This window comes from Erinaceus europaeus, chromosome 18, assembly GCF_950295315.1.
Source record: "Erinaceus europaeus chromosome 18, mEriEur2.1, whole genome shotgun sequence".
Classification (NCBI taxonomy): Eukaryota; Metazoa; Chordata; class Mammalia; order Eulipotyphla; family Erinaceidae; genus Erinaceus; species Erinaceus europaeus.
The window spans coordinates 21,308,851-21,328,782 of NC_080179.1; the positions used below are offsets into that span (position 1 = coordinate 21,308,851).

The window sequence follows — 19,932 nt, forward strand, 5'->3', positions numbered from 1 at the left end:
AAGTGCATTATGCAAATAAACTATCTTGCCAACTCGAGATTTTGTTTTTCAAAAAGACTTATTTTATTTATTTCATATGAGATAGAGTTCTTCATGAGAAAGGCCAGAGCACTACTCTAGTATATGCAGTTTAATTTTTTTTTAAAAGAAGCTACATTCTCTAAAAAGATGGGCAGAAATGTTTATAATATGGCCCAGTGTTTGAACCTCTTGTAGGTTTAGAGCAATAGGTGCAAAAACTTTTATTCAGAATCTAATTTTTAGGAAAAAATCTAATTTGTGGGGGATCGGGCAGTAGAGCAGCGGGTTAAGCGTACATGGCACAAAGTACAAGGACCCACATAAGGATCCTGGCTTGAGCCCCAGGCTCCCCACATGCAAGGGAGTCGCTTCACAGGTAGTGAAGCAGGTCTGCAGGTGTCTTTCTCTCCCCCTCTGTCTTCCTCTCTCCATTTCTCTCTGTCCTATCCAACAAAAAAATTAAATAAAAAAAAAATCTAATTTGTGCTTGCTTCAGCAGCACATATGCTAAAATTGGAATGATACAGAGAAGATTAGCATGGCCCCTGCACAAGGATGGAACGCAAATTAGTGAAGTATTCTATGTTTTTTCAGTTAAAAAAAAAAAAATCTAATTTGTGTCTGGTCCATGATAGGAGATACAGATATATAGATATATAACACTTAATGTGAATATTAGAATTTACACCAGTTTTGCATGTGGAAGGTGATATTCAGAAGTTAAATAATATTACAAGAAGACTGGCAATATTATAAGACAAGACTCAGATTCAGGCCTAACTCCAAAGCTCAGGTTTCTCTCAAAGGAAAACCAAACTGGGGCTGGGGAGACAGTGTAATGGTTATGCAAAACGGCTCTCATTCCTAAGGCAGCAAATCAAGACTGAAGGGGGTACAGAAAAGAAGAGAGCTGCTTCACAGATCACTGGGACTTGAACCTGGGTCCTTGAACATTGTAACATATGTTCTACCAGGTGCACCACCACTCAGCCCCTGAAAAGTTCCTTTTTCTTTCTTTTCCATGTATAGGTGTATATATATATATTTATGTATTGGATAGAGACAGCCAGAAATCTAAAGGGTAGGAGGAGATAGAGAGGGAGAGAGACAGAGAGACCTGCAGCCCTGCTTCACCACTCACAAAGTTCCCCCCCCAGGTGGGGACCAGGGGCTCAAAGAGGGGTCCTTGCACACTGTAACATGAGTGCTCAACAAGGTGCTCCACCATCCGGCCCCTGAAAACTCTTTAAAATTGTACGAAATGAGACTGAGCTGCCGAGACAACGCACCCAGCTGTGCACACATGCCTTCCTGCCCAGGCACAAATCCTCAGGTTTAAACCCTGGCACCGCATGAAGAGGACCACTGGACTGGAGTTGCTCCACGGATGGTGGATAAGACTTTTACTATTACTATTTATTAGACAGAGAGAAATTAAGAGGAAAGGGGAAAATACAGAGAGAAGGGGAGAGGGGAGAGAGAGAAAGAGAGACACCCACAGACAGCACTGTTTTCAAAGGTCTTTAAGCTTTTCCTCCTTCAGGAACTTGGGGCCTGCACACTGTGTTTGCTTGATTCGGTATACCACTGCCCAGCCCTGAAAAAAGCAATTTTTCTTTTTTTTTAAACATTTTTTTATTATCTTTAATTATTGGATAGATAAAGCTATAAATCAAGAGGGAAGAGGGTGATAGAGAAGGAAAGAGACAGAGACACCTGCAGGACTGCTTCACCACTCGCAAAGCTTTCCCCCTACAGGTGGGGACCAGGGGCTTGAACCTGGGTCCTTACACATTATAACATGTGCGCTCAACCAGCTGTGTCACCACCTGGTCCCCTAAAGCAATTTTTCAATGGAATTCCATAAAATGCTGCATTTTTGTGGAAACCATTTTTAGGATAAATACTACTATAGAAATTAAATTATATTAAAAAAAGAAAGAAATTAAATTATATGGTGGTAAATAAAAAATCGACTACAAGGAGCAGCAAGATAGCTCACCAGAAACCTGCACCTGCTTCATCATGTGCAGGATGCCAGTGTTTTTTAAAATCTTAAAATTTGCTAACCAGTGTTAAATCAGTATTATTAATTCTTAGTAAAATAAATTTTAAAAAGGAAAATTTAACCATTTGATCTGATTACATAAAACAATATGCAACCTATTTGTATTCCTGGTTCTTTTTTTTTTTTAAGTTTCTTTTTTTAATTTTTTTATTATCTCTATTTATTTATTGGACAGAGATAGTGAGAAATCAAGACGGGGGCCCTAATCAGGGAGTCCTGAGATTCCCAAACAGACATGATGGGCCTAGACCTTGAATAAATTCCTCTCTCCATTGTCACCGGTCATCTCTATCAGGAACAACACAACAGACCCCTTTGTGGGCCCCCATAGGACCCTGCCCTCAACTTGGATCAACAATGGTAGAGAATGTTCCATCCTCTGAAGGGAGGATGGACAATATACTCTATGCCACACCTGAGGAAGATGGGTCCTGATATTGGGGCAGCTTGGAATGTTCCTACTCATGACCACAGAATGTGAGCTCAGATCTACAGGGATGTTGAGGTCACATAGGCTCCTAAGCTGAATATGGGCCCCAGATCACAACAAATCGACGGGGTTTACAATCAACAATATCTATACACCTTTCCCATATTTGGGAGCTCCTCTTCCCTGATCCAGCTTTCTGGTCCTTCTGCCAGCCATGACATCATCTCCCCAGACTACAATTAGGATCCACCTGCATATCAGATTTCAGGCTCAGGCAAAAAAAAAAAAAAAAAAAAAAAAACACTAGTATAGCCACAGGTCCTTTGGAATATAGCTAAAATATGCCTACTAGCTATCTACAAAATGGAGGAACCCCACACACACACACTCTTCATCTGCACTATTCCAGCCTTTAGGTCCATGATTGGTCAACAATTTGTTTGGCTTTGTATGTTAACTCCCCTTTCAGCCACCAGGTTCCAGATGCTAGCATGATGCCAACCAGAACTTCCCTACAGACGACCCCACCAATATGTCCTTCCTGGAGCTCAGATTCCCCAGAGCCCTTCCCCAATAGGGAGAGAGAGAGACAGGCTGGGAGTATGGATCCACCTGTCAATGCCCATGTTCAGTGGGAAAGCAATTACAGAAGCCAGACCTTCCACCTTCTGCATACCACAATGACCCCAGAGGGATAAAGAATAGGAAAGCTATCAGGGGAGGGGATGGGATACAGAGTTCTGGTGGTGGGAATTGTGTGAAGTTGTACCCCTCTTAACCTGTGTTTTTTGTTACTGTTTCCTTTTTATAAATAAAAATTAAAAAAAAAAAAAAGGAGTCGAGTGGTAGCACAGCGGGTTAAGTGTACATGGCGCGAAGCACAAGAACCAGTGTAAGGATCCCGGTTCAAGCCCCCAGCTCCCCACCTACAGGGGAGTCGCTTCACAGGCGGTGAAGCAGGTCTGCAGGTGTCTATCTTTCTCTCCCCCTCTATGCCTTCCCCTCCTCTCTCCATTTCTCTCTATCCTATCCAACAATGATGACATCAATAATAACTACAACAATACAACAAGGGCAACAAAAGGAAATAAATAAATAAATATTAAAAAAAAAAAAAAGAAAAGAAAAATCAAGAGGGAAGGGGGAGACAGAAAGGGAGACAGAGAGAGAGAGATACCTGCAGCCCTGCTTCACCACTCGTGAAGCTTTCCCCCTGCAGGGTCGAGCCCAGGTCCTCGTGCGTTGTAACATGTGTGCTCAACCAGGTGCATCACCACCCGGCCCCTGTATTTCTGGTTCTATCATTAATGACCTATGATCTGGACTAAATAGTTTGATTTTGGGCTTCAAAGTTCTTATCTATGAAATGAAGAATTTAAAATAGATAATATGTGTAAGTCTGCATCATTCTAAAAATTCAAAAATTCTGTTTTCTTAAGTTTCATTATTTAAAATCTCACCTCATCTGAAGAGTCTAGTTGTCCCAATGTGGCTGTTGTACCTGCAAAACCTTTAGAAAGAAAACAAGAAAGTTGCTTTTCATAGTTATTGCATATTATTTAACTTTAAAATTATTTTGACATAATATCTAAAAGCAAAGTTTTGGTGCTGGGGAGATAGAAGCATGGTTATGCAAAAAGACTTTCATGCCTGAGGCATCAAAGGTCCCAAGTTCAATCCCCAGTACTACCATAAGCCAGAGTTGAGCAGTCAGTGCTTTGGTATAAATAAATACATACTTTAAAAAAAGAAAAGCAGGAGTCAGGCGGTAGCACAGCAGGTTAAGCACAGGTGCCGCAAAAGAAGGACTGGTGGAAGGATCCCGGATCGAGCCCCCAGCTCCCCACCTGCAGGGGAGTCACTTCACAAGCGGTGAAGCAGGTCTGCAAGTGTCTATCTTTCTCCCCCTGTTTTCCCCTCCTCTCTCCATTTCTCTCTGTCCTAACAACAACGACAACAATAATAACTACAACAATAAAAAAAACAAGGACAACAAAAGGGAATTAATTAATTTTTTAAAAAGCAAAGTTTTGTTAGGTCAAAATACCTCATATCTTAGTAGTGCTCAGTATGTATCTCTAATAAATTTACACCTAATGGTTTTATTTATTCATTTATTCATGGAGGGGGAAGACCAGAACATCACTCTTACTATGCGTGTGATGCTGGATATCAAACTCTCTGCTTTCCCATTCAATACTTTATTCACTGTGTCACCTCCCAATCTGTATTCTTTCCCCCAATAGGAATTCTCCAATGAAAAATTAGATTTAAAATCACAAGTGGTGTTTCAAAAGTATCTCTTTCAAAAGTATCTCTTTCTACTTAGCTGTAAGCCATAGTTTACTAAAAGCTTTGTTAGGTGGTCTGGGAGGTGGTACAGTGGATGAAGCATTGGCCTCTCAAACATGAAGTCCTGAGTTCGATCCCCGGCAACACATGTACCAGAGTGATGTCTGGTTCTTTCTCTCTCCTCCTAGCTTTCTCATGAATAAATAAATAAAATGTATTTTTTTAAAGTTTTGCTAGTACTTTGCTTAGCTATTATACTAATGAGAGAAACAGGGTGCAGAGCACTGCTCAGCTCTGGCTTACGGTAGTACTGGGAATTGAACCTGGGACATCAGAACCTCAGGCATGAAATTCTTTTGCATAACCATTATGCTGTCTCCCCAGACTTTGTTTTGTTTGGTTTTGTTTGGTCTGGTCTGGTCTGGTCTGGTCTGGTCTACTCTTAAACAGCGACAGTTACATTTTTGATGAGTTAGAATCAAAATTTCAAATGAACTTAAATTAATAAAATAGAAATTTCTTCAAACTTATGAAAAGTTTGAGATACATTCTGTTTTAATACAGAAAAGTTAGCATTGTGTAAATGTTAGTAATAGACAAACCTTGACCTGCCAAAGTGCTAGTGCCAGGAGAGGCATCCTGTATACCATAGACAAGCTTATCCTCCGGATATGTAAGTCCAGAGCTCTTCAAAGCTATAAGATATTTTTCATGACTCTTCTTTGCACAAGCATTTTCTCCAAGACCTAATTGTTTAAAACAAATTTAAAATCAGGAAAAAAGATTCCATTTAAAATATAATTAGGTGCAGCAATCTTAGCAAAAAAAAAAAAAATGCGTATCTAATAAGTGCATGTTTTAATGGAGAGACAAAACTAAGCATGACTATAAAAGGTCTTCAGATACCATTTTTGTGTTCACGTTTGGTATTAATCCCAGAACATAGTGCTCTCATGTGATAACAGGGTGTCGAACAGAAGGCATATGCTCTAGGGTGAGTTATCCCCTAGCCAGAGCAGGTTATATATCTTAAATTAATATTAATATTAATCTCACTCTGATTGAAAGAATATATAAGCTGGGGCCAGGCGGTAGCACAGTGGGTTAAGCGCACATGGCGCAAAGCTCAAGGACCAGCATAAGGACCCCAGTTCGAGCCCCCGACTCCCCACCTGCAGGGGGGGTCCCTCCACAAGCAGGGAAGCAGGTCTACAGATGTCTCTCTCCCCCTCTACCTTCCCCTCCTGTCTCGATTTCTCTCTGTCCTATCCAACAGCAATAACAGCAATTATAATAAAAACAATAAACAACAAGGACAACAAAATGGGAAAAATGGCCTCCAGGAACAGTGGATTCATAGTGCAGGCACCGAATCCCAGCAATAACCCTGGAGGCAAAAAAATATATATAAAAAGTACATAAGCTAAATTTTGGTTTCCTGTCTTTACAAGCATCAATAATTTCCTATTATTTAAATACAGGGGAAAAGCAACCTAGAAGGTAGCAAAATGAAGTAAGTTGTAGATTCTCTTGCTTAAGAGCCCAACACTACCCACCATGCCACCTCCTGTGCTGCTAAATCATAAACTTTATAGATGGGCAGACATGGGATTACATGATTTACTACTTGTCTTCCCTGCTCCAACCTCTAGCACCTCACCCAAAGTCAAATATATAGTAGGTATTTAATAAATACTTATCAAAAATACAAATACTTCGGTGAAACTATCTTTAAATAACACATTGCCAGTAGTACACACACTAAATTTCACTATTCCAAAGAAACAAAACAACCAAATTTCAAAACATGGTATTGATGGAAAAGTAAAATGAATGCTATTTAAAGGAATTATAGTTTTTAAAAAAAAAGAAGAAAGAAAAGAATTATAGTTATAGTTGTAAGATTTTTTTAAGTAACTGATATTTATTATCAAATTTAAGTGAGGACCAGCAAAATAGCTCAACTGGATAGAGTGCTGCTTTCCTATGTACATGACCCAGGTTCAAGCCTGGCCCCCATGGCACTGATGAAAGCTTCAGTACTGTGGTTTTGCTTTCACTCTCTGCCTCTCTGACATTCTCTTCCAGAAAGAAAGAAACAAACAAACAGAGGGAGGGAGGGAGGGAGGGAGGAAGGAAGGAAGGAAGGAAGGAAAAAAATATGAAGATAAAAACAGAGAGAGGAAAGGAAAAAACTAAGCTAAACTCAGATGTAAAAATCGAAGCATCTTATCTAAATGTACATCATATATGAACACCCACAACAAATTCAAGTTTTCCAACATAAACTATTTTAAAATTCTGAGCAATACAGCCCAAAAGTTTAAAATGCCAAAACTGAAGGCATAGAAGTAGATATTGCTGTTGCGCAGAGTAGAAAAGACAGAATATAACTATGAATGTCACACCAAAAAGGGGGAGACCTGGGTTCAAGTTCCAGTGCCAAAATAAGTTAGTTGTTAAGTCTTCAACTGGTTATTTCATTTCTTCTGGGGTTCAGTTTCCTCATTCATAAAATAAATATTCTTAATAACTTCCAGGTTTTAATTCTATGGGGAAAATATCTGTACTTTAATACTTTTAAGTTCCAAACACATACTTTCTTATGACTATAGGTACATAAATAAATTTTAATTTTCTTCTAGCATTTTACTTACCAGAAGTCAGGTCTTTGTAGTTTTGTTGGTTTGTCAAAACCTGAGTAAGAACAGACCGCATTGCTCCTCCCATTTTTGTTAGATCTTCTAAAAAGGAAATTTGAGGTTCCAAAAGCTGAAGGACTTTATTAAGGTCTTTCTCTGATGGCACATCAGCTGCTTAAAAAATAATAGTAATAATAGCATACAATTAACTTTCTTTTAAATATTTAGCTAGAAATGACAATATTTTGTTCTTTCATAGTGATTTAGATGACAAGATTTTCCAAAATTTTAATATAAGAGCTCTTTTGAAAAAGTATGTATTTGCCCAGATACATACTTTTTTTTCTAACTTAACCAAGAAATTCAATTCTCTAAGAGAAGGCCAACAGGAAAAAAAGAGATGAATTCATAGGGTATTAAGTATTTAATCTGTGCTTAAAAAAATACTAATTTGAAAGCTATGGAATTCCAAATATGTAACCATAACTTCATTTTAAAATTAGTGTTAACTTTTTCTTAACATTAAGATCCCTCCCTAAAGTATGGCAAGAAGGAATTAAAGTAATATTGAGAATAATGTAAAAAAAAATAAAATAAAATTAGGACTAAACTATGTCAGCTCTAAATTTAAACCGATGTAGCAAATAACCCATCCTGTCATATTCCAAAAATATAAGCAAACATTAGCTGAAGGTCAAAGCAACTAAAATACAAACTAACTTTTCTTCTATATATGAATGTTTTTATTAAAACAATTTAAGATGACTAAGCAATGTATGCCTGGCAGAGCTGGAAGGAGAACTGGAGATGAAGCGAAAATGACTATTTAAGAGAAGAAAAGAAGTCTTAGAAAAGCTGAGAGCTGAGAGGAGATGAAAGCCGGAATTATAGATCAGCCATATGCGGCTCCGCGGCTCCGGGAAGAATACCTATACGGGAGTTTGTGTGCCAGGATGAGGATAGCAGTCTTGCCCAACATTTATTCAGTATCTGCTTTATGATAAGCACTGAGAAGCAAAACTAAAAAAGGTGAAGCTCCTACCACCAAGGAACTCACATCCTAAGATAACTTGATAATGAAATTTTAGAAAACTAAATCCTGAGATCGAAACCTGAAAAAAAAAAAAAAAACCTTGCTTTCACAGTAAAAAGCTAATACTATATATGATTTATCCCATAATCTCCCTAATGACTACAGTGCTTAACATACTGGAGATTTAAATAACAATTTCTCTTGGTTTCCAAGTACTCTGACACAAACTTGACAATGGTCTAAGGATTGTAGTGTGAAATGAGAGGTGTAACTCAATAACTGTTGAACCACACATCTCTGAGCTTCCAGTACACCTCCGGTTAGACGATTTCAAGTTCTTTCTTTAATTCTAAACAGTGATCTCTATACAAAGTATTTTCTTTCTGCACAGACATAGAGATTAATGCTGAATGGCCAGGCAGTGGGCACCTGGCTAAGCCCACACATAGCAGTGCACAAGGACCCAGGTGCAAGGAGGGAGTTTCACGAGTGGTAAACAGGACTGCAGGTGTCTCTGCCTCTTTCCCCTGCTCTCTCTCTCTAGTCCCCTCTCAATTTCTCTCTGTCTCTACCCAATAATAAATATTTTTTTTAAAAAGAAAGAAATTAATGCTGAACACAAGAAGTATATAAAGAAAGGAAATATTCATGAACCTTAACTTCTTAAAGCTTAAGACAAAAAAAAAAAAGTGGTTCCGGGAGTCGGGCGGTAGCAGCGGGTTATGAGCACGTGGCACAAAGCACAAGGACCAGCTTAAGGATCTGGGTTCGAACCCGGAGTCGCTTCACAGGCAGTGAAGCAGGTCTGCAGGTGTCTATCTTTCTCTCCCCCTCTCAATCTTCCCCTCCTCTCTCCATTTCTCTCTGTCCTATCTAACAACAACGACATCAATAACTACAACAATAAAAAATGGCAACAAAATAAAAAAGAAAAAGAAAAAATTTTTAAAAGTGGTTCCATGCACTTGTTTTAGATAACTGTAACTGATAATTATCAACCCTGTACTATTTACATTTTACATCAACTAAATGTTACCAAAAGAATGTAATTTACCTTTGTGTAAATTACATTTTTATTGAAATAGTGTTATGTTTTAAGATTTTTCATAAGGATGGGGTAGATAACATAATGGTTATGCAAACAGACTGTCATGCCTAGGGCTCCGAAGTCCCAGGTTCAATCCCCCACACCACCATAAACCAGAGCTGATCAGTGCTCTGGTTAAAAAAAAAAAAAAAAAAAAACATAATAAATTGTTTCTCTACATCAATTTTCTAATAATAAACTTTTTCTACCAATTTTTCTTTTGGTACAAAGTGTGAGTTCCCAAAAAGTCTGTTAAATAGTCTATGAGACATAATATCTCAAGCAACTTCAGTAATGCAGATGGTCTCTGGTTCCTTTATTTCATAAGGAGTTCTTGGGGACTAAATCAAAATATTTCTTTGTTATAAAACACACAACTTTAGAGAATTAATAAAGGATTAACCTTTTTGCTTAAAATATAGAAATAAAAAGCACATGTGCTCACAGTGATAATATAATTTTAGATTATAAAAATGTGATAATGTCCTTGTAATTTAATGACACTAGACAGGAAATAAAATATGTCTTAGCTACATAACTGAATTTAAAACTTTCTGGGATTCAGGCAATAGTGCAGTGGGTTAAGCACATGTGGAGCGAAATGCAAGCATCAGCGTAAGGATACCAGTTCGAGGCCCCAGCTACCCACCTGCAGGTGGGTCACTTCACAAGCAGTGAAGTAGGTCTGCAGGTGTCTATCTTTCTCTCCCCCCTCTGTCTTCCCCTCCTCTCTCCATTTCTCTCTGTCCTATCCAACAACAGCAATGACAACAATAATAATAATAACAATAACTATGATGATAAACAACAAGAGGAACAAAGGGAAAAAAACAGCCTCCAAGAGCAGTGGATTTACAGTGCAGGCACAGAGACCCAGCAGTAACCCTGGAGGCAAAAAAAAAAAAAAAAAAAACCTTTCTAATGCAGCTGGATAGGCCACCGTACATTTATGCTTGAAGTCCCAGAGATGATTCCCAGCATCACCTATGACAGAGTGGTATTCTGTTCTCTCTCTCCCTTAAGATTTTTAGAATTATTCTTAGAAAAAAATAATACATAGAAATAAAAATTCAAACAAGTAGCCCAAGAGGTGGACAAAACATGAGGTTGAGAACTCAATCATGTATCAGAGTGACTGGTGCTCTGGTTTGTAAATAAATAAAATTATTTTTTTAGAGACTCAAAATGTTCATATATATGTACATATATATATTTTTAAGTGTCTATTAATGGGAGAGACTGAGAACCACAGCATCACACTGGCTTATGTGATATCAGGGAGAAAACTCAAGGCTTCAAGTCTGAAAGTCCAGGGCAGAGGTAGACAGCACAATGGTTGTGCAAAAAGACTCTCATGCCTAAGGCTCCAATGTCCCAGCCTCAGTCTCCTGAACCACCATAAACCATAGCTGAGGTGCTCTGGTTAAAAAAAAAAAAAAAAAAAAAAAGTTTGAGACTCCAGGAACTTAACACTTCCCAAGCCAATAAGAATGGTTTGAAAAAACTCTAGTGTAAATTTAAACCTTCTAAAAGTAATGCAATACTCAGTACCTTCTTGATAAAAATGCAAATACCATTACAAATATAAATGAAACATCATAAAAAGTTTTGTTTCGTGTCACTAGTTGATACCTGAAATACACAAAATCAGGCTAGAAACGTTTTTAATTGCACTCCCTTTTTTAAATGTTTTTTTTTAATATTTTAATTGTCCTTATTTACTTATTGGATATAAACAGCCAGAAATCGAGAGGGAAGGGGTAGGTAGAGAGGGAAAGAGACAAAGACACCTGCAGCACTGCTTCACCACTCATAAAGCTTTCCCCTGCAGGTGGAGACCAGGGGCTCAAACCTGGGTCCCTGAGCATTTGCAACATTGGTGCTCAACTAAGTGTGCCACCACTCGGCCCCCTCAGGAAATCTACATCCAAATATTTTGGAGCTGGAAAGAAAGCTGATCTGGTAGAGCAGCCTCCATGCCATAACTGTGGCCCAATTTTGAGCCTCTACACCGTCTGATAGGTGACACAGCACCAGAGGAAGCTCTCACCCCCCCCTCTCTATTTGAATAAAAAAGTGTCAAAAGTAATGAAATTTCAGATGCTTGAGACCCTGGCTCTGCAAATAATTGAACAGTAGTAGTAGTAACAGCAGCAGCAGCAGCTGCCGCCACCACCACCCAAATATTTAACTGAAGAATGTAAATCAACAGGGGCCAGCTGGGGGCACATCCAGTTAAGCACATGTAGCAAGAAGCCCAAGGATTTGGGTTCCAGCCCCCACCCCCTCCAACTGCAGGGGAGACATTTCACAAGCGGTGAAGCAGGTCTGCAGGTGTATTTCTTCTCTCCCTTTGTATCTCTCCTTTTCTCAATTTCTCTCTGTCAATAAAAAATGGAAGAAAAAAAATTTTAATTTAAAAAAGGGAAAAAATAGCTGTCAGGAGTGGTGGACTCAGTGAAAGGGGAAAAAAAGGAAGGAAGGAAGGAAGGAAGGAAGGAAGGAAGGAAGGAAGGAAGGGAGGGAGGGAGGGAGGGAGGGAGGGAGGGAGGGAGGGAAAGAAAGGCCTCTGGGGCTTTGCTTGTTTTCCTTCACCCTTCTTTTGGTCCATACCACTTGATACTGCATCTGCTGATCTCAAATCAATCCAACCAGTGCCACCTCGACATGTTTCACTTTGGATTATGTCCAGAGACTCCAGGCCTGGAATGTCAACCCTACAGCTCCAATAATCTGCCACCAAGCTGCAGATGCTACCATGACACCAACCTGATTTCACTGGGCAGACTACCTCACCAATGTATCCTGGAACTTCACCTCCCCAGAGCCCTGCTCAAGTAGGGAAAGACAGAAACAGGCTTTGGGTATGGGTTGACATGCCAACATCCATGTTTAGCAAAGAAGCAATTACAGAAGTCAGACCTTCCACCTTCTGCACCCCATAAAGATCTCTGATTCATACTCCCAGAGGGATAAAGAACAGGGAAGCTTCAGGGGTTGGGCAGTAGCACAGTGGGTTAAGTGCATCTAGCGCAAAGTGCAAGGACCAGCATAAGGATCCCAGTTCGAGCCACCAGCTCCCTACCTGCAGGGGAGTCGCTTCATGGGCCGGTGAAGCAAGTCTGCAGGTGTCTTATCTTTCTCTCCCCCTCTCTACCTTCCCCTCCTCTCTCCATTTCTCTCTGTCCTACCCAACGATGATATCAGCAACAACAACAATAATAACTACAACAACAATAAAACAACAAGGGCAACAAAAGGGAAAATAATAATAATAATAATAAAATAAATTTAAAAAAAAGAATAGGGAAGCTTACAATGAAGGGGATGGGATATGGAACTCTGGAGATAGGAATTACATGGAATTGTACCCCTCTTATCCTACAATCTTGTCAATCATTATTTTCTTAATTTTATTAGTGATTTAATATTGATTTAAAAAATTACATGTCAGCAGGGGTATTAATCCACTCCATTCCCATCACCAGGGTTCTGAACCTTCAGTCGCCCCACTGCAAGCCACCACATGGGCCAACCATCCTCTGTACAAATATCTGTCTACATTTATACATAATTGCCCTATTTTTCTTCCTGATCCAATCCTCTCTTCCCCTCCAAGCCACTCAAGACATTACTACCTCCAGATGTCCCTCTCCTTTTCCTCCTCTCTCTCTGGGTGCTGATGGAGCTGGAGTTCAGAGCCCTCTTATCTTCTTCCTCCTATCACTTCTCCTGCACTGGGAGTATGGATCAAGGTTGTTTTGGGGGGGTCAATCATTATTAGATCACTAATAAAAAAAAAAAAGAAGAAACAGTAATCAAGTAAATTATTAACTAAGTATCCTTGGAGAAGGTTGAGGAAGGAAACAGAATTGTGCTGGTGAGTACAATGTAGAATTACACCCCAGTAACCTTAGAATCTTGCAAAATATTGTTAAGTTACTAATAAAGGGGCCAGGTGGTGGCGCACCTGGTTCGAGTCCCTGGTCCCCACCTGCAGAGGGAAAGCTTAGGAGTGGTGAAGCAGGGCTGCAGGTGTCTCTCTGTCTCTCTCCCTGTCACGCCCTTCCCTCTCAATTTCTGGCTGTCTCTATCCAATAAATAAACAAAGATAATTAAAAAAAGAAAATTAAGAAAAAATACTTTTAAAATTACTAATAAAAATAAACTTAAAAAAGAAAGACTGTAGGGTGGGGGATAGATTGCATCATGGTTATGTAAGGAGACTTTCATTCATGAGTCTCCAAAGTCTCAGATTCAATCCCTGTATCACCATAAACCAGAGGTTAACAGTGCTCTGGGTTTAGAGAAAAAAAAAGACTGGGGGCTGCCCGGTAGCACAATGGGTAAAGCGCACAAGTTACCATGCATGAGTACTCAGGCTCAATTCCTACCTGCAGGAAGAGAGCTTCATGTGCAGTGAAGTTGACTGCAGGTATCTCTTTCTCCCTCTCTTGCCCTATTTCCGTCTCTTAGAAAATAAAACGATTGGGAGTCGGGCTGTAGCGCAGCGGGTTAAGCGCAGGTGGTGCAAAGCACAAGGACCGGCCTAAGGATCCCGGTTCGAGCCCCCGGCTCCCCACCTGCAGGGGAGTCGCTTCACAGGCGGTGAAGCAGGTCTGCAGGTGTCTGTCTTTCTCTCCCCCTCTCTGTCTTCCCCTCCTCTCTCCGTTTCTCTCTGTCCTATCCAACAATGATGACATCAACAACAATAATAATAATCACAACAATAAAAAAACAAGGGCAACAAAAGGGAATAAATAAATATTTAAAGAAAAGAAAATGACTGTAACTAAGCCAGGGAGATAGTTCGACTGGTAGGACATAAGACTTGCATGCCCAAGGTCTCTAGTTTAACACCCCGTACTGCATGTGCCAGACTGCTGCTCTGGCTTCTCACTCTCACATATGTAATAAACAATATAAATTCAAAAAAATGAAAGTCATGTTTAAAAGACTGTAAATATTGAGAAGTAATTTGACTACATGTGATCTGCATGTTTTTTTTCTTTTTCCTCTTTTTATTACTAATATGCTGCCTATACATATATATTCAATAAAACAAGTGAGAATAAGCAGTGCAACCCTCACAAGTTGTACTGGAGGAAAATAAAAATACACAGAGCTGAGAGAGAGAGAGATGGAGGGAGGCTGATGAAATAGTAGTTTGTCTTCTTAAAAAAAAATCTAAATTACAATAAAAAATTCCAGGGCACCTTAAACCTCATGGAATGAATGCTCCCCCTCATATACAAAATACTGGTGAGAACTATCTAGAGTCCCAAGGATAAAGAATGCTGAGCCAAGCCTACCAGATTGACATTAATATTTAAGTATCTCTGTATATTATAGTCATCTCATAAAAAATGTTTTAAAAAACGATACCTGATATTTTACGTCATGATTAATGCTAAGCTTTTGAATTAGAAGCTTAAAAAGAGTACTAACAAAGTGTGGGTTGAACATACCTGGTTCATTATAGCCTTCTCTTAAGTACTGAATAAGACAAAAAATAAATCTTGGAAGAACAAATTCAGACATCATCAGTAAGTCTTTGGGGACACAAGGAATATTTGAACTTGATTTAATTTGATGTCTTTTGCAAAACCTGTAATATGAAAAAGAAAAGCACTTGTTATAGGATTTCTATTATTAACTGAAATTTATTACCTTCAAGTATTATTTTATTACTTCCACCCCGATAAAACATAAGGTACAAATTGATCATTTTCCAAAAATGTGCATTTTCCACTGCTGAACTATTTCTAGTTTATTATGTTAGTGACTATATGAATAATGTGAATACTTGAAGTTTATTTCAAAAATTTGTAAACTTAAGTACATGTTTCCCTTCCCTGTGTGCAAGGGACGGAGTATGGTACGGTAAGAATTTGTAGAGGTGAGATATTATACTTCTAAAATACTTATAGCCTTGTAAACCAAGATTTCCACAAAAACAAATAAAACATAAGTGATCAATTAGCATTTCAAATAATTACAAATCATTACAGGTATTGCCCCCATTAGATTAAACTGAATGTCACTTTATGCCACAGTCATTGTAGGCCCTTTTTTTTTTCTCTTCCCATTGCTGGGGCTTCACTGCTCTAGACTTATTTTCTGAAACAGAGAGAGAGAGACAGAGAGAGAAGGGTAAAGATACCACAGTACCGGGGGCCAGGTGGTGGCAATCCATGTTAAGCGCACATGGTGTGAAGTGCAAAGACCTGTGCAAAGGTTCCGGTTCGAGCCCCCAGCTCCCACTAGCTTGGGGCGGGGATCACTCTGCAATCAGTGAACCAGGTCTGCAGGTGTCTATCTTTCTCTCCCCGTCTTCCCCTCTTTTCAGTTTCTCTCTGTCCTATCCAATAACAGCAACAATGACAATAACAACAATAAAATAGAAAAAAAATGACTTCCTGAAGCAGTAGATTTGTAGTGTAGACACCAAGCCCCAGCAATAACCCCGGAGGCAGAAAAAAACCAAACCACAGCACCAAAGCTTCCTCTAGTTCTGTGGGGGCTGGGCTTGAATCTGGGTCACATGGCAAAGCAGGAGCACTATCCAAGTAAGCTATTCTTGGCTCTTACAGGCTGATTTTTAAAGTCTAGTTCACTAGCACCAGTTTTTTAGTTTGTTTTTGTTTTGTTTGTTTGTTTTTAATTTGACTGATTTTTTTTTCCCCACATATATGCTCTTCCATTTGAATTTTAGAGTTAGTTTGTGGTTAATTCCATTAGGATTTAAATCTAGTGGCATTAAGTCTGGTAGAACTGACTTAAGAAATACAGCTGGTTTTACCCTTTCAGAATATTTTTTTCTCTATTCAGATCTTGTGTTTTTCAGCTGGAGTAATTTCTTCATCCTTCCTGATAGATTTAGTTCTAGGCATTGTTTGTTTACTGTGGTCATTTTTGTACTTGGTCAAAAAATAACTTTTTTTTAATATTTATTTTCCCTTTTTGTTGCCCTTGTTGTTTTTCTATTGTTGTATTTATTATTGTTGTTGTTATTGATGCCATCATTGTTGGATAGGACAGAGAGAAATGGAGAGAGAAATGGAGAGAGGAGGGGAAGACAGAGAGGAGAAGAGAAAGATAGACACCTGTAGTGCTGCTTCACCGCCTGTGAAGCGACGCCCCTGCAGGTGGGGAGCTCGGGGCTCGAACCGGGATCCTTACAACAGTCATTACGCTTTGCGCCACGTGCGCTTAACCCACTGCGCTACCACCCGACTCCCAAAAAATGACTTTTTTTGGTGAGTATTTAGAATGTGAGTCTAGAAGTTTACTTATTGTTCATATGCTTTAAATAAGGTATAACCATGTTGGGAAGGAACACACGTACTTAAATTTTTAAACTTATTGTATCATCTCGATACTTCTCATACTTGCTCTGACTTTGCTGAAACCTTCTTTCACTGAACTTTACCTCCGAATGTTGTCTCTCTTAAGGTCCCATAACTTTTCTACTATCTTCACTTGCTTTAACTTTTGTTTTTCTTGCTACCGACTGGTGGGAGAACAGACTTGAGCAGGCACTTCTCCCCAGCTCTGCCCAGAATCTGTTACCATGGGGACAGAATTCCAACAATTTATATATGCTACCCCTTGTTTCTTGTGTTGTAAAGTTGAAAGCACAAATTTTTCTTTTCTTTTTTTTTTTGCTTCCAGAGTTATCACTGGGGCTTGGTGCCTGCCCTAAGAATCCACTGCTCCTGGAGGCTATCCTTTTTTTTTTCCATTGTTGATGTTGTTGTTGCTGCTGCTGCTGTAGCTATTATTGTTAGGACACAGAGAACTGGAGAGAGGAGGGGAAGACGAAGAAGGGGGAGAGAAATACAGACACCTGTAGACCTGCTTCATCACTTCTGAAGTGACTCCCCTGCAGGCTGGGAGCAGGGGGCTTGAACTGAAATCCTTGTGTCAGTCCTTTTGCTTGTTCTATATGTGCTTAACCTGGTGCAATACCGCTCAGCCTCCAAAAGCACAAAAGTTTAATATGATTGGAACACCAGGATTTCAGTTTAGCCTGTTCCCTGTTCTATGTCTTATGGTTTTGTTTTGTTTTGTTTGTTTTATATGTGTGTTTTTACCTTTTTTTACCATCTCTCTGTGTCCTTACTACCAGGACCCTGAGTCGGTTGTCCTTTGTTATAGAAGCTTGCCTGATACCCAAGTCACAGCGGCTTTGCTGCTACTATGGGAACAAAGGGAAACAGACCCTGCTAGTCTCCCACCTTGCCTCCACAACCAACAACTGATGTTTTTGTTTCTTTGGTTGGTTGGCTTTTTGCCACCAGAGTTAACTCTGGGGCTCAGTGCTAGCACTACAAATCCACCACTCCCAGCAACCTTTTTTTTCTTTTTTCTTTTTTTCACTTTTATGAGATGAAAGATGTTCAAAGGGGAAGGGAAAATACAGAGGGAGAGAAAAAGGGAGACACCTACATTCCTGCCTCACCACTTGTGAAGCTTCCCTCTAACAAGCAGGGAGCAAGAGTTTGAACCTGGGTCTTTGCACAAGATGGAGTAAGTGTTCGACTAAATGTGCCCAGTCCCCACAACAGTTAATTATTAAATGAAAGAAGTAAACTTGATTCATATCTTACACCATATACAAAACAGACTGCATATAGATCAAAACTCAATGTGAAAAAAAAGTACCAAGGGGTGGGGGGGGGTAGCATAATACAAATAAGATTCTCATGCCTGAAGCTCCAAGGTTCCATGTTCAGTCCCTTACACCACCATAAGCCAGAGTAGTAAAGAAAAAAAAGTACCAGGTAAGAAATTAACCTTTTCCCTATGTCATCTCAGAGTATAAAAAAGCTTGAAAATGAACTAAAAATCAAATACACAGATCAGCAAGCTAAGAGACCTGAGTGAGTGGGGTACCTGCTTGGCCATTTGAACCCATCCCCCACCAGCAGCACTGGAGAGTGTTTCAATGCTGTGTGGTTTTTCCCTCTTCTATTTTGTCTGTCTTTTTCTACCTGAAAAAGTCAGCCCATGGTCATGAAGCCCCAGCAGTGGCCCCCCCAAAAAAAAAATTCTGACCACATAAATCAATTAATTTTGTTAAAATTAAAATGAAAAACTGGAAGATGTAGGTTGTCCATTTTGCAAAATCTATAAAAACTGACTAAAGCAATAAAGCTATCAGAGGAAGACTCAAGGAAATTTTTTCCACTTAGAGGTCAAGCTATTAAATCCTTGTCAATCTCAGTTATCACCAGAAACAAAGGCAAACACTGATGCATGAAAGCACACCAAACCATTTAAGAAATGTTCTCATCAAATATGATAAACTTGAGTGTTTTGTGTTTTTTTAGTATATACTTTTTAATTCTTTCCCCCCCTTTTGTTGCCCTTGTTTTATTGTTGTATTTATTACTGTTGTTATTGATGTCATCGTTGTTGGATAGGACAGAGAGAAATGGAGAGAGGAGGGGAAGACAGAGGGGGAGAGAAAGATAGACACCTGCAGACCTGCTTCACCGCCTGTGAAACGACTCCCCTGCAGGTGGGGAGCCGGGGGCTCGAACCACGATCTTTACACCCATCCTTGCGCTTTGGCTAGATGCACTTAACCTGCTGTGCTACCGCCCAACCCCTGAACTTGAGTTTTTAAGTGACACCAAGACAATGTAACTTCATTTATAGAAAATATAGGAGATTCAGAGGACCTAGTGGGGATTGTATTGTTTTATGGAAAACTGGGAAGTGTTATGCATGTACAAACTACTGTATTTACTGTCAAATGTAAAATATTAATTCCCCAATAAAGAAATTTTAAAAAATATATATATATATATACATATATATATATATATATATATATATATATGATAAAGGAAACAATACCACCAGGAAAAAAGAGAGAGAGGAGGAATGTAGGGAAGAGAAAACATAGTGGCTGGGGAAATGCCAAGCAGAGCACAGAACTAGATATGGTGCCAAGTCTGATCTCCAGCATCACGTATACCAGAGTAATGCTCTGGCTTCTCTTCCTCTCTCAAAAATCCAGTTCAAGCCCCAGGCTCCCCACCTGCAGGGGAGTCGCTTCACTGGTGGTGGTGAAGCAGGTCTGCAGGTGTCTATCTTTCTCTCCCCCTCTCTGTCTCCCCTCCTCTCTCGATTTCTCTCTGTCCTATCCAACAACAACAGCAGCAATGACAATAACAATAACAGCAATAAGGGTAACAACAAGGGCAACAAAATGGGAAAAATGGCCTCCAGGAGCAGTGGATTCGCAGTGCAGGCACTGAGCCCCAGCAACAATCCTAGAGGCAAAAAAAAAAAAAAAAAAAATGGACAAAGGAATAGGGGAGGTGGAAGGGTAGAAATAGAGTCTGG

The 19,932-nt window shown here is 39.5% G+C and overlaps 1 protein-coding gene and 1 non-coding gene across 5 annotated transcripts in view; one reads left to right on the forward strand and one right to left on the reverse strand.

Moving 5' to 3' along the window:
* UBR3 (ubiquitin protein ligase E3 component n-recognin 3) overlaps positions 1-19,932 on the reverse strand; it is a 154,336-nt gene that overhangs the window by 108,370 nt on the left and 26,034 nt on the right. For 2 of the 4 annotated variants that reach the window (XM_060177742.1, XM_060177739.1), the window contains exons 2-5: positions 15,042-15,181; positions 7,469-7,627; positions 5,414-5,557; positions 3,980-4,029 (exon numbers count right to left, since the gene is read on the reverse strand). In XM_060177742.1, the coding sequence (XP_060033725.1) occupies positions 3,980-4,029; positions 5,414-5,557; positions 7,469-7,627; positions 15,042-15,181 (493 nt within the window). The remainder of the gene's footprint in view (positions 1-3,979; positions 4,030-5,413; positions 5,558-7,468; positions 7,628-15,041; positions 15,182-19,932) is intronic. The other 2 variants (XM_060177740.1, XM_060177741.1) reach the window with 2 other exon arrangements.
* LOC132534485 (U6 spliceosomal RNA) lies at positions 505-611 on the forward strand. The gene has a single exon (XR_009546195.1). It is a non-coding gene; the product is annotated as a U6 spliceosomal RNA (small nuclear RNA).